The sequence below is a fragment of the Trichosporon asahii genome (assembly GCF_000293215.1).
Source record: "Trichosporon asahii var. asahii CBS 2479 unplaced genomic scaffold scaffold00071, whole genome shotgun sequence".
NCBI lineage: Eukaryota > Fungi > Basidiomycota > Tremellomycetes > Trichosporonales > Trichosporonaceae > Trichosporon > Trichosporon asahii.
Window position 1 is genome coordinate 194970 of NW_014040854.1, and position 11950 is coordinate 206919.

Consider the following 11950-nt stretch of genomic DNA (forward strand, 5'->3'; position numbering starts at 1 on the left):
ATTTACATAGCTAATCATGCAAGGGAAATTGACAGAAAGGAGAATGCCTATAGAGGTGCCTCTCCGCGCAACTCACGGTTCACTTCCTCCAGACGCTTCTCCCACTCTCCAACATCGTTGCCAAGCATGCGCTCGAGACGCTCAATCTCCTTGTCGAGCTCGAGCTTCTCCTCGTGTGTCCCCGACGACAGCGTTGTGAGTTGCCATCCCTGCGAAGCCAGGGGGGTCGAGGGGGTTCCGAGAGCGCTCTGCAGGTTCGCAGTGGACAGGGAAGGGTGCAGCGTCGGTTCGCCGAGGCGCAGGTGGCGGTTGTGATACTTGAGGAGAGAGGGGCGGTGGCTTACCTAGTTAGTTTCATGTAACGCTTTGCCCTACTGTACTCACGAAATGGTAATGAGAGTGATACCGAGCGACTTGGCGTGCTCGTACATGAGACCCTCGACATCCGTGGACACAGCCGAGGTGCACTCGTCAAGGACCCCATACTGCGGGCGGTGATAGAAGAGACGAGCCATACCCATGCGCTGCTTCTCGCCTCCCCTGTGGCATTGTCAGTGTGTGCGCCAAACGGTGCGCGGGTAACTCACGAGAGGACGTCCTTCCACTCCTTTCTCGTGTCCCAGCCACCCTCACGTCCGGGCAGATAGGCGAGATGCACGTGCTTGAGAATGTCCATGAGCTCGCTGTCCGTTCGTCCACGTGCCTTCATCTCGGCATACGTGTGTGGGTAGATGACCTGGTCGCGCAGACTGCCGATTGACAGGTAGGGCTTTTGCGGCAAGAAGAAGATACCGCCCTCGCCCTGGGTGGGGCGCTCGAGGAGGCCAACCCAGGCCGGCCACAGCTGGGCAATGACGCGAGCGATAGCCGTCTTGCCCACACCGTTGGGACCAGTGATGAGCGTGTGCTCGCCCTTCTCGACGCGGAGGTCAAGGCTGCGGATGAGCTCCTCTCCGCCGCGCTCCGCGCCGGCAGCACCACCCGCGGGCGCGACAATCGGGACACCACGGAGAAGGACGTGGTTCTTGCCGAGGATCACGCGACCAGAAACGTTGGACAGGTCGTAGAAGCGCTAACGTCAGCGATGTTCATTTCCAAGGCGGCTCACCTCGTTAGGCGGCAGCGACTCGGGTCGCGGGTTCTCCGGGTAGCGGTTTTCGTCGAGAGCGTGCAGCGACGCCAGGAGAGAGTACACGCGGCTGGTGTATCCGGAAAGCTGAGCGAGCTCTTTGCCAGAGTACATGAGACGGCCGCCGGCGTCTCCGAGCGACAGCAGGAGGCGGCGGTTGGAAACGTAGCTCTCGGTGCGGCTTGCGACCTCGTTGTGGAGCTCCGCAGCCGATGTCTCCCCCTGGATCGCTTGCGTGGCGACGGGGTAGAAGACGGGGATTGACATGAGGCCGTAACCAACGGCAGACCAAAAGTATTTGATGACGAAGTCCTCGGTCATGCCGTACGGAATGCGCGACTGATGTTAGTTCACTCCAGCGCAGGCACTCACCTTGAAGATTGTGTGCACATGACCGGTAAGCTTGTTGTACGCCTTCCACAGGATGGACAGCTCACGCTTGCCACCGTCGTAGAACGCAATCTCCTCACTGTCGCGTCCAATTCGGCCCAGTCCAGTGCGGTACTCTCCCTCCAGACGTGCTTGCGTCGCGGCCATGCGTCCGAACGCGGGGGTTGCCTTCTTCAGGACCCAGGCAGTAAAGTAGTACTGAGCGAACAGACCACACGTGCCGACGGGACCGAGGGAAGCCGCGAGCTGCGACGTAAAGATGACCATGTCAAGGAACGGCTTGCCCATGTTGCCGTACAGGGCTGCAAGAGTCTCGCAGAAACGGGACAAATCGGTTGTGATCAGCTGGTCAGCGCCGCCGGCTTGCGTCTCTGAGGTGTCATCCTTGCGACCGGGCGCAATCGCTCCCCAGCCTTGGCCGAATTTATAATAGTTTAGGTTGTTGTTGCTGCTGGTCAGACGTGAAACAACCACCCTTACACATACAGGTAAAGATCGTGAATGTAGCGGGTCAGATTGGTGCGGAAAGCCAAGGCTAGCTTGTGCTCAAGGAAACGGATCATCGAGTTGGTGTACGTGCTCGGCACGGCGAGAACGAACCACCATCCCAGTCCGCGGAGGAAGCCTTTCCCGTTTGCAGATACGAGATCGCGGACGATCCGGCCGTCCAGACGCGCGACAAGGACACTGAGATACGTTCTTGCGACGAGGAAGAACGTATGCAGAACAAGCAAGAATGCTTCCTTGCCAGTTTTGCTGCCTGTCAGCGCAGCAATCCAAGGCCAGCTTACCTTGGGAACGCAATGCGGAGTACAGCTGTAAGCATCTGCCAGAAACGCTTGTTGACACCGAGCTTTTCCCCCGCCTTCAGAGGCGGGAAGAGTTTACGGTGCTCGGCATACAGGGATGCGGGGGTCGGAGTGACGCGGACTTTGGAGATGACGCCGCGGTGGGGAACGAGCAGCGTACGGGAGCCCGACGGATCGGGGATATACAGGTCGACCATCTTCTTCTCGAGGGCGGGTGTGTTCCTGTTTGTGTGAGACGGCGCTGCGATCACTGTTTGCCCACAGGGGAGTTTCGCGCTCGCGTCGTCGGCGCTCTTCGCGGCGCTGCTTGCGCGTCTCGCGCCACTCCTTGAGGGATAGGGCATCACTGAGCTCCTTCAGCGCTGGGATCGGAGCAGACCGCGTCAGAGCTAGCGCAACCACGATCAAGATGGCAGCCCGTCGCCGCTCCGCCTGCGGGAACGACAGTGACGGTAGGCTAGTCATGTTGTAGGGGGGGTGGCCGTCTTGGCCGAGCGAGTGTTAGGTTGTACAATGATGGTGCAGACCGTTGTGATGCAGGTCATTGCCGGTTATTGCGTGGTGGGAGCCGACTCCCTGCGGAGCTAAACCCATGCGGGGGCCCATGGACGGATTGATCCCGGGAATCCTTATCCACGCCGGTCGTCGTGTCATGTTTTCCGCGTGGGATTCAGTGCTACACCATTAACGCGTTCTGACAAAACATGGACCGCGAAACGACTCCGACACCTGCGTCTGCGCGTAGTGAGCGCTACAGGGGAGCTGTCGTCGAGGTGCGTCGTCTTCCGCTTCCACAACATACTGACGTTGCAAAGGACCTTCAGCTGCCCCCCGCCTTTTGCGTCGACTACAAGGCGCCCTTGTCAATAGCGCTTGAGAAGGCGTACGAGCGCGAGTTTGACCAGCTCCCGTGAGATGCTTGCTGCTAGCACGGCTAACATCAGTGTTCTCAACGACAACAGGCGACCGATCGGCTACCTCGCCGTGCCCGCTCTGAAGCAAAAGTTTGAGAGGAAGGAGGTCAACCCGTCGGATCCCATCGGTGAGCTCACGGAGCTCTTTTGTTTTGGCTGACTCTCACAGCCTCGTATATGACCCATTTCCCTGTCTCCTCAAAATCGCACCCTTACACTGTCATCACCCCGGACACGGCACTGGAGAACCTCGAGGATTTCTTCAATCAGAAGGGCACGGACTTTGCCCTCGGTCAGTGTTGTCGCCGAGACTCTTTTTCTGACTTGCAGTGACGGACGCCGAGCGACGATGGGTTCTTGCGGTTGCGACACGGTCCGACCTTGAGGTGAGCGGAGTTGAGAGTCTGGCGCTGACGCACACAGACCTTTGTCAAGCGCCGCGGGGGTGCCTAGTTTGTTGTAACATGCTCTGGCATATGAACGATTGTCACGACATGTTTGCCCAGACGGGCAGCAGCGGAAGGTCAATTCGCTCTGGAGGAAGCGTTGTCACGAGATGTGGCAGCAACTTTGGTTGCCAGATGGCCCATGACGTCGTGGGCTGTGGGCATTGCAGCCCCGCGTGCGCGGAGCGTGTGAGGTTGACGAGCAGTTGTCAGAAAGCCGGCGGTGTGATGCAGTGAACCATACCCCAGTTCACCAGAGTATCATGTCTATAGTCGTGCTCCACATCTTCCATCATCTCCGTCATCCTGACAGCAGAGTCCGTCCTGTTCGGGGATGCGGCGGTCGCCACTGAATTGAGGGCGGTTGGCCGGGCTTTACCCGCGTGCGTTCGCCGTGCTTGCCGTTAAAGTTCTGGCTCGGCCGTCCGAATGCCTCCGTGGCTCCATTGGACACTCGGGCTTCAATGATACTCGGGGTTCAATTGGGTCTAATCTCGCCCAAGCAGGTCGGGCCGTTTGTCAACCCGGGCCGGCACCCCTTCGGCACAGAGATCTGACACGTGCAAACAGAATTCAAGAGAATGCACTAACCTGAACCATTCGCATACTCATAGACCGAGGCCTCTGAATAATCGCCATGTCCGGGCATGTCTATGTGACCTACGAGGCAAGGCGGACTGGCGGACTCGCCAGCGTTAGTGTTGCTTAGTGTGTGCAGCACGCATCCCGGGGAACGCGGGGAAGCCAGTGGGCGACGGAGCTCCATGAACGCCAGTGCGTTGCATGCAAACGCTGAGCGGGCGCAGCACCAAGGCACGAGGTGTAGGCATTCCAGCAATCCTCTGCAAACGGGTGCACGACGATGATCTGCATGAGAACCCTTTAACGCCGCACGCGCAGTCATGGAAGCACAGCACCACCAGGTCACCGATGAATGACGGCGATCTCTGTGGCAGTCACCGAAGGGAACCATGGACACGCTCCCGGGAAACCTGTGCCAGGAGTGAGCGACGGACGGATGGCCGACGCAGCACGGAGCACAGCGGCTCTAGGCTGGTGCTCCAGAGACCTGGAACAGGAATAGCCCAAGCACATTAAGCGACGGCCGTGCTTGCACGATTGGTCTATAGGCCAGGCGGCGTCAGGGGGTGGCGGCCAGCGAGATCTTGGACCTGGTTCTGGAGCCTGTAGCAACGGAGTATCGGAGGTGGACTGAGCCTCTGCGCCTCTGCTTGTCCGGCGCAATGTTCGGAAATCCACCTGGGCCCTGACCCCTGGGGGTGGCCAGCCCTGGACTCCCTGGATTGGGTGGCTCAGTGGCCAATTCGCCGCCACGAATTTTGACCTAAGTCGGGCATGGAGGAACAGAGGCACCCAACGCGTGTGTGCTGACTCCACCCCTTGGACCCTTACTTTCCAGGGTCGCCCAGTACGTAGCATGGGCCGTCCAGCTGCCCCTGCCCTCTGCCGCCTGCTCCTGTCGGCCACCAACTACGCCTCCAGGACTCACCGTCCACCACCAATCATCCATAGGTCATTCTTAAAGATGTCCGATACTTGGTCGTCCCCTCATCTCCCAGTCCCCTTGCACAACATCGTTCCCATCTACATACACTACCAACACATCTGAACTGCTCGGCACCTTTTAACAGCTCGGCTCTGCGCACCCCAAAGATCATCAAGTGACTGCTCCGACTTTCTCACGTCAGTCACACGACTATCAGAACACAACCCCTTTTCCCGCCCTCGCCCACAACTCGCAGCACTCAGCGATCCCAAACATGCTTTCCGGTCACGCCGGCGCCTCTCTTCTCCATCTGAACCGCCCCACTCAGCTCAATGCTCCGACCGCTCCTCCTCGCCTCGAGGTGGTTGTCAACGATGATGAGCCGGTGACCGACGGACCCTCCCAGGTTGCTTGTGAGTAGATTCGACTATCGTGTGCTGACTGTTAGCTTCCCCTACTTCCTCGATTCACTCGTCCACGGCTTTCCTTCCGCCGCGGTCCGAGCCTACGAGCAAGGTCGACCTGAACGCCGCCCAGCTCGACCGCCCGGCTCCCCTCCGCCGCTCGTCCGGCGAGAGTGGGATTTCGACGACGAGCGCCAACTCTGACAACATGGAGTGCTGTGTGGATCTTCTCCGCTCAGTGCAGCCGTCCTTGCCGGTTGCAAAGCCCAAATCCGAGTGGCAGGTGAGTTTTTAGGACTTTAGGGAACGTGATCGGAGAAGTGGAGCTGACCCTGTAGCTGGATGAGGAGTCTGCCCTCTGCAACCACCCGTTCTGCTCCACCATGTTCGGTAGCACCACCTTATCTCTCGGTCCTCGGCGTCATCACTGCCGACGCTGTGGCCTCATTTTCTGCAACACGCACTCCTCCCGCCGTCTTCCGCTGAACGCTGTCAACTCGAAGGGCGCGCTCGCCGTGCAGAACCTGCGAGTCTGTGACGGATGTTACGCCGAGGACGACGCTGAGCGGAGGGCTAGCGATGCCACGACTCCGAGCTTGACGAGTTCTGTCACTTCGGCTCCCGACGCCGACCTCGTCTCGCCTCGCCCATCGTTCCACCGGTCCCAGTCGCAGCCCACCATTTCGGAGCTGCAGACCCCGCTGGCACCGATCGAGGACTGGATGGACCGCTCGGGCATTCTCTCTCTGTACCCGCTGGCCGTTCAGGCTTCTCACTCTCGTCGATCTCCAACGACCGCGCGTGCCGCGGCGCCCCTGTTTGCGCCCTCGCTCAAGGAGCGGCGGTACGTTCAGGAGAAGGAGCTCGAGCGCCTGTTCCTGCGACAGAAGCGTAACGCACGCCCATTCTGGGCTCACTCGACCAACGCCAGCGACGCCGAGTCTGATGCGGAGGGAGGCGGCTCCTTGGCCTCCTCCTGGAGCAAGGACGAGGTTCAGTCGACGGGAACGCGCACGCCTCTTCAAGAGCGTGCTCTCGACTGGTCCACGTTCTAGGCGGCACTCTTCATGAACAAACTAATTAGAATTGCATTTGGACTTTTGGACTAGACATGTTGTGATATTGTATATGTTATCAATTATCGATCTCAAGATCTGTCGCATAACGATGGGACTGCGGAGGCCGCGCCGCTGCTAGTCGCCGGGCTGAATCAAGAGGCCCACTTTTGGCGTCCAAGGGTGCGTGCCTGGATCCCTCGTTCCTGGACTAGGCCACGCAAACTCAATCGAGCCGACCTCCAAGCCAGCGCGCGCCGGTTGAGCCAAGCTGACTCAACTGATGTCATGTGTCCATTGAAATACCAGGACTGCAGCACATCCCAACAGCCACTTAATATACATCAAGCTCATCAAGACCATGGCGGGGATCTATCGTAGGTTGCAAGCAGGTGCAACGTAGGTGGCTGACATTGAGATGGTCACTTGCTCGAGTTTCCGCTCATCCGGGTGGACTGCTTCACGAGCGCAAAGCCGAGAGACGTTTGGCTCCTTCCCCGACCATTGGTACCCGAAGTCACCGTTCCGGCACCCCCAGCGCGCTTGTTCTTGTTGACCCATGTGCACACGGATCACTTGCAAGGGCTCAGCAACAACTTTACGGGCAGGATTCTATGTCACCCCGACACGAAGCGCATGCTGCTCCGGCACGAGGAGACACCCAATCGACGTAAACTCCATGAAGGCAACACGGAGCTTGTCAAGAGGAAGTTTGCCGGGCTTGTCGAACGCCGCCAAACGAACAACATTGTACGCGATTTGCTCCTGGGTCTGCCTGGCTGACATCCCAAGGAGACTCTCCCCTACGGCGTTCCCAAAGAGTTTGATCTGGGAATCCACAACGGGGAACGTTGCGTCGTCAGCATCACCCTTCTTGATGCGAATCACTGCCCTGGATCGGCGATGTGAGCTCGCTTCAATTCAGTCATTGACCTCTTTTCATTGACGACAACCCTAGGTTCCTCATCACTTCCAAGGACAAGGCGGTCTTGCACACGGGCGACGTGCGGGCGGACAAGGTCTACATGCAGCAGCTCATGCGTGAACCTGTGCTGCAAGAGTTCCTGGTGCCTGCGTACAGCCCGTCCCCCGACCCGAGTCCGATCCGGCGGCTCGATCGTATCTACATCGATACGAGCCAATCGTGGGTGCTACTCTCCTTGAGCCTCGCTGATCATTCCCAGGGAAGACACCCAGGACATGCCCCAGAAGGTATAGTATGCTCTGCTTCTCCGCCGCTGACCGCAGGAGGACTCATTGCGCGAGATGATCTACTGCATGGCGCAATACCCCCCGGAGACGGTTTTCTTCCTGAACACCTGGTGCTGGGGCTGGGAGGAAGTCATCATTGCCGTTGCCAAGGCCTTCAAGACTCGGGTGAGCCACCACCTCTTGCGGGCCCTTCTGACCACAGGTCCATGTTGATCGGTACAAGCGCGAAGTGTACCAGGCCGTGTCCACCAAGTTGATGGAACCGTTCGTGACCAGCGACGAGAACGTGCGCTTCCACGCGTGCGAGAGATACTTTCGCTGCGAGCAGTGTCAGGACCAGTGAGTTGTTCCTTTTGATGGGGCTAACGGCAGGCGCGTTGTTCAAGTAAAGATGGGCGAGTGGAACCTTGCCGGGTCGGACATTCTTGCTGCCGCGTTTCGATCTACTCTCCAGCAGGCAAGTGCAGGAGAGATTGAGTGGCCGACCGAGATTGTGAGTCACCTCGAGGGGCCTGGCGCTAACTGCAGGTCGTCCCGTTCGCGAGGCACTCGTCGCTTCCCGAGCTTCGCAACTTTGCAGCGCGCTTCCAACCCCGCTCGCTCTCACTCAACACAAAGCTGAACGACCGACAGCTGTACAGTCTGCATGAAAATTTCATGGGTGCTGTTCCCGACGACGCAGTGCTGGCTACTCAAGCCGAGACGCGCGCATGGTTTGCTGCGTCGCCCAAGCACGGTGCCGACTGGCTCATGGCCATGGACCTCTCGGTCGTCGACAATGCAGATCCCCCGCCGTTCCTGGGCCTGAACCTCAACGTAAACCTCAACGCCGGAACGAACCGTAACCTCGGCGAAACGAACCTGCATCTGAACATTGGAAACCCGATGAGCATGCTGAACGCACTCGTCGGCGGTCCCCTCTTGACGAATGCGGCAGCACTCTTCGGTGGATCGACCCGTGTCATGCCTTCTGGTCCTGCCTCGTCTGCCGGATTGCACGCTTCGTCTCGCCAACCTGCCACATCTGGATCTACCTCATCGGTCGGGCGTGTACCCGCTCTTACCGTGAAACAGGAGGGAGAGCCGATGCCGAAAGAGGTCAAAATGGAGATCAAGGTTGAGTCCGAAGCGAGCACTGCAAAGGTGCTCTTGCCGTCTAAGGGACCGCGCAAGAGACGCCGCCCAGCGAGCAAGTATGCGGTCGACGCGGGGAGCCTGAGCAAGCTGATCAAGCGGGAGCCCGCGGAGTGAATGTGTATCGACCACCTGTGTATAAATGTGTATCGAATACCTGTGTATCAACCAACCCAGACTGTTGTGATAGTTTCTTATGTATCAGATTCATCGTAAATACCTATGCATGAAAACACTACTGTGAACAACCCCCTAGTCCATCTCATTAATGACGAGCACGCCTTCCCTGTCGTCGTCGACCGCGCTGCTCGCGAGCAGCAGCTGGCGCAGGTTTGCAGCGCGCGCCTCAATCTCATCGAGCATGTGGACGAGCTGCGCGACCTCCTCCTTTGGTGTTGTCGCTGCTCTGCGCGCGAGAATCTGCCTGACGGCCTCAGTGACGGCGTCGTCGCTAGGTCCAAACCGCTGCAGGCGCTTGACCTTGTGCTGGCTCGCCGGCCGGTTCCAGTACGTGTACACGTTGCTGAGCAGCAGCAGGCCAATGACGCCGACCATGAGGGACGTCTTGGAGAAGCGGCTCTCTTCAATCATGTCCGTGACGAGCTTGGCGCCGGTGCCGATGCCGGACGCGATCATGCTGAACCCGCTCGTGATCGAGTCGAGGCACCCCTGCAGCAGCCAGTACTCGTCCTCGGGCTTCTTGCCGCGCCGCCCGGCCGCCTCGGCATACGCCTGCGCCTTGGTCGGGCCAGAGGGTTCGGCCTCGGACGGCGCAGCCTCGGACGCCTCCGAGTCGGGCTCGGCGCCGGCCACGGCAAACTCGGACTGGTGCTCCTTCATGTACGCGCGCATCTCGCGCGCGAGGTCTTCGTGGTACTGCTTCTGTCCATCGACCGCGGACTTTTCAACGATGCCTGGGTGTCAGCTAGCCTCAATCTCGCACGACCTGGGTACCCAGACGAAGCGGCGCTCGCTTCGCTCGCGCTGCTCACTCACCCTTGACCCACGACTTGCCGGTCCACTCGACTTCCGTCGTGACCAGCACACGCGTGGAGCTCGCGCTCGCCCACGTAAAGCACGTCTTTGTCTTGACGCTGAACACGCCACCAGAGGGGACATCGGGCGTGCGTGTCGTCGTGACCATGGTGATGTAGCTGTCAAAGTCGCAGTGCTCGTGTACGTCGACAATGTGGCATTTGGTCTGCTTCGGCCCAATCGACCCGTACAGCGGCTTGATGTACGATGTCGTGCGCATGAGCTTCTTGTCGTCTCCGGGGTGCCACTCGGAAGACTCGATGTCTAACCGTCAGTCATCGCCTGAAATCTAGCTCACCTCGCAGCTTTTGCGACTCGGACATGAAGGTGCGGTACCACCCGCTGTTGAACATGAGGTTGTACACCTTTTCAGGCGTTGAGGGGAAGGTCGTGTCGAGCGCGACTTCGGCATAGTGGCCGCCCGTCTTGGAGCAGTCGCACTGCGTCGACTTGTGCGGGAGGCCCTTGGCCTTGGCCGCGCTGTCGTCGACGGCAGAGTCGTCCGGGGACGCCGCGTCGTCGGCGCCGTTGGGAGCCGTCGAGCTCGTCATCTCCATGTCCGGGTGCGCGATGCGCCAAATGTTCATGAGCACGTCGAATGTCGAATCGCGCGAAATCAGAGACGCAAACGTGTACCGTTCCTTGGACGTGTACACGCCGATCGCGTTCGGGATGACAAGCGCCGTCATCTTCTTCTCAATCTCTTGCACATCGGCGAACGGGATGACAACCTGGGGTGAGCGAGACAAGCAGCACCACTCACATCAGTGACCCAACCGAACAAGTTTGAGTGGAAGCAGATGTGGTTCTCGGACACGTAGAGACGGCCGTGGACGAGAATGTCTTTTGCGAGCGCGCAACCATAGTCTGTTGTCAGTGATGAACGACGAAATGTCTCACCCTCGATGAGGTAGTCACCCTCGTCGACTGTAGGGAAGAGGGAGTGGAACTCGGCGTTGCGGCGGTTGCTCGCGACGGCGAAACCGGTTACGGGGAGGTTGTCGAGTGCTTCGTCGTCGGTGAGGACGTCGCTCTCGTCTTCTGAGCCGTACCCCTCGTCGCTCTCATAGTCTTGGCGAACCAAATACGGCGAGCGACCCGCCGACGACACTGCGCGGTTGGCGGCAGACGCCTTGAGGATCTGCTCGTCGCCCGTGATCTGTAGGCCAGACTTGGCCAGTGCCGCCGCGATACCGTTAGTACTCGCGGAGGCGGGGAGGACGGGCGGCGTGCGGCTCATGTTGGAGGCTCCGGTGCCGGCGGTAGACGTGGTGGAAGGACGGCGTCGCCGCCGCCGCTTACCTTCCCCATGCCCATGGGGAGACTGCAGGCGCTCAGCCACGCGCTGCACGATCGAGTCGCGGTGCGCGTGCCGCCCTGCGCGCTGCTGCTGCGCGGCCACCTGCGCGGCCGCCCCCAGGCCTACTACGGGCGCGGTTCCGGGTGCGCCTTCCGGTGGAGGCGACGCTGGCGCCTGGGCGTGTGTGTCGTCGTCGGCCGCCATTGTCTCAACCGGCGGTTGCTTCTTGTCTGTGTTCGGGTCTGTGGGTGTGGGTGGAACCGCGATGGGCGGGCTGGCGATCGTGCCGCTGTCTCTTTGGGAGCGCGAGCGCGAAACGATGCGCAAGGGCGATAATCGGGAATTGGCTTTGGGAGCGGCCGACAGGCGAGAGGAGCTCTTGTCAACGCTGAGGGTGGAAGGAGTGGATAGGGCGCTGAGGTTGTCTGACGAGTCGGCGACGGATACGGAAGGAGCGGCGAGAGTCGATGGCGATGTGTCGTCCGAGTCTGAGACTGGTGGTAGGCGGGAGGAACGTCGAAAGACCGACATTCTGCTACGTGTGTGTGTGTGTAAGGTAGGGTCAGAATGTTGGTGGGTCGTGCCGATGACGCCAGTGCGCGTGGCCGGTGGCCG

At 59.8% G+C, this 11950-nt stretch overlaps 5 protein-coding genes across 5 annotated transcripts; 3 read left to right on the plus strand and 2 right to left on the minus strand.

Moving 5' to 3' along the window:
• Nucleotides 1-47: 47 nt before the first annotated feature.
• On the minus strand, nt 48-2793 carry A1Q1_04937 (ATP-binding cassette (ABC) transporter; the record flags this gene model as incomplete). Its single annotated transcript, XM_014321744.1, has 7 exons — nt 48-339; nt 385-540; nt 588-1024; nt 1109-1441; nt 1502-1967; nt 2311-2550; nt 2591-2793. The coding sequence occupies 7 exons, from the start codon at nt 2791-2793 to the stop codon at nt 48-50; spliced, it is 2127 nt and encodes a 708-aa protein (XP_014177219.1).
• A 239-nt stretch (nt 2794-3032) lies between these two features.
• A1Q1_04938 (uncharacterized protein) lies at nt 3033-3695 on the plus strand (the record flags this gene model as incomplete). The annotated part of the gene is made up of 6 exons (XM_014321745.1): nt 3033-3101; nt 3153-3238; nt 3291-3370; nt 3412-3534; nt 3573-3628; nt 3666-3695. The coding sequence occupies 6 exons, from the start codon at nt 3033-3035 to the stop codon at nt 3693-3695; spliced, it is 444 nt and encodes a 147-aa protein (XP_014177220.1).
• A 1774-nt stretch (nt 3696-5469) lies between these two features.
• A1Q1_04939 (uncharacterized protein) lies at nt 5470-6654 on the plus strand (the record flags this gene model as incomplete). Its single annotated transcript, XM_014321746.1, has 3 exons — nt 5470-5608; nt 5839-5882; nt 5938-6654. 3 exons carry the CDS (start codon nt 5470-5472, stop codon nt 6652-6654), a joined length of 900 nt encoding a protein of 299 aa, XP_014177221.1.
• A 636-nt stretch (nt 6655-7290) lies between these two features.
• A1Q1_04940 (uncharacterized protein) lies at nt 7291-9117 on the plus strand (the record flags this gene model as incomplete). Its single annotated transcript, XM_014321747.1, has 8 exons — nt 7291-7404; nt 7450-7559; nt 7613-7871; nt 7954-8031; nt 8090-8130; nt 8195-8205; nt 8253-8359; nt 8500-9117. The coding sequence occupies 8 exons, from the start codon at nt 7291-7293 to the stop codon at nt 9115-9117; spliced, it is 1338 nt and encodes a 445-aa protein (XP_014177222.1).
• A 135-nt stretch (nt 9118-9252) lies between these two features.
• A1Q1_04941 (uncharacterized protein) lies at nt 9253-11866 on the minus strand (the record flags this gene model as incomplete). The annotated part of the gene is made up of 4 exons (XM_014321748.1): nt 9253-9914; nt 9997-10269; nt 10334-10736; nt 10799-11866. 4 exons carry the CDS (start codon nt 11864-11866, stop codon nt 9253-9255), a joined length of 2406 nt encoding a protein of 801 aa, XP_014177223.1.
• Between the last annotated feature and the right edge of the window lie 84 nt (nt 11867-11950).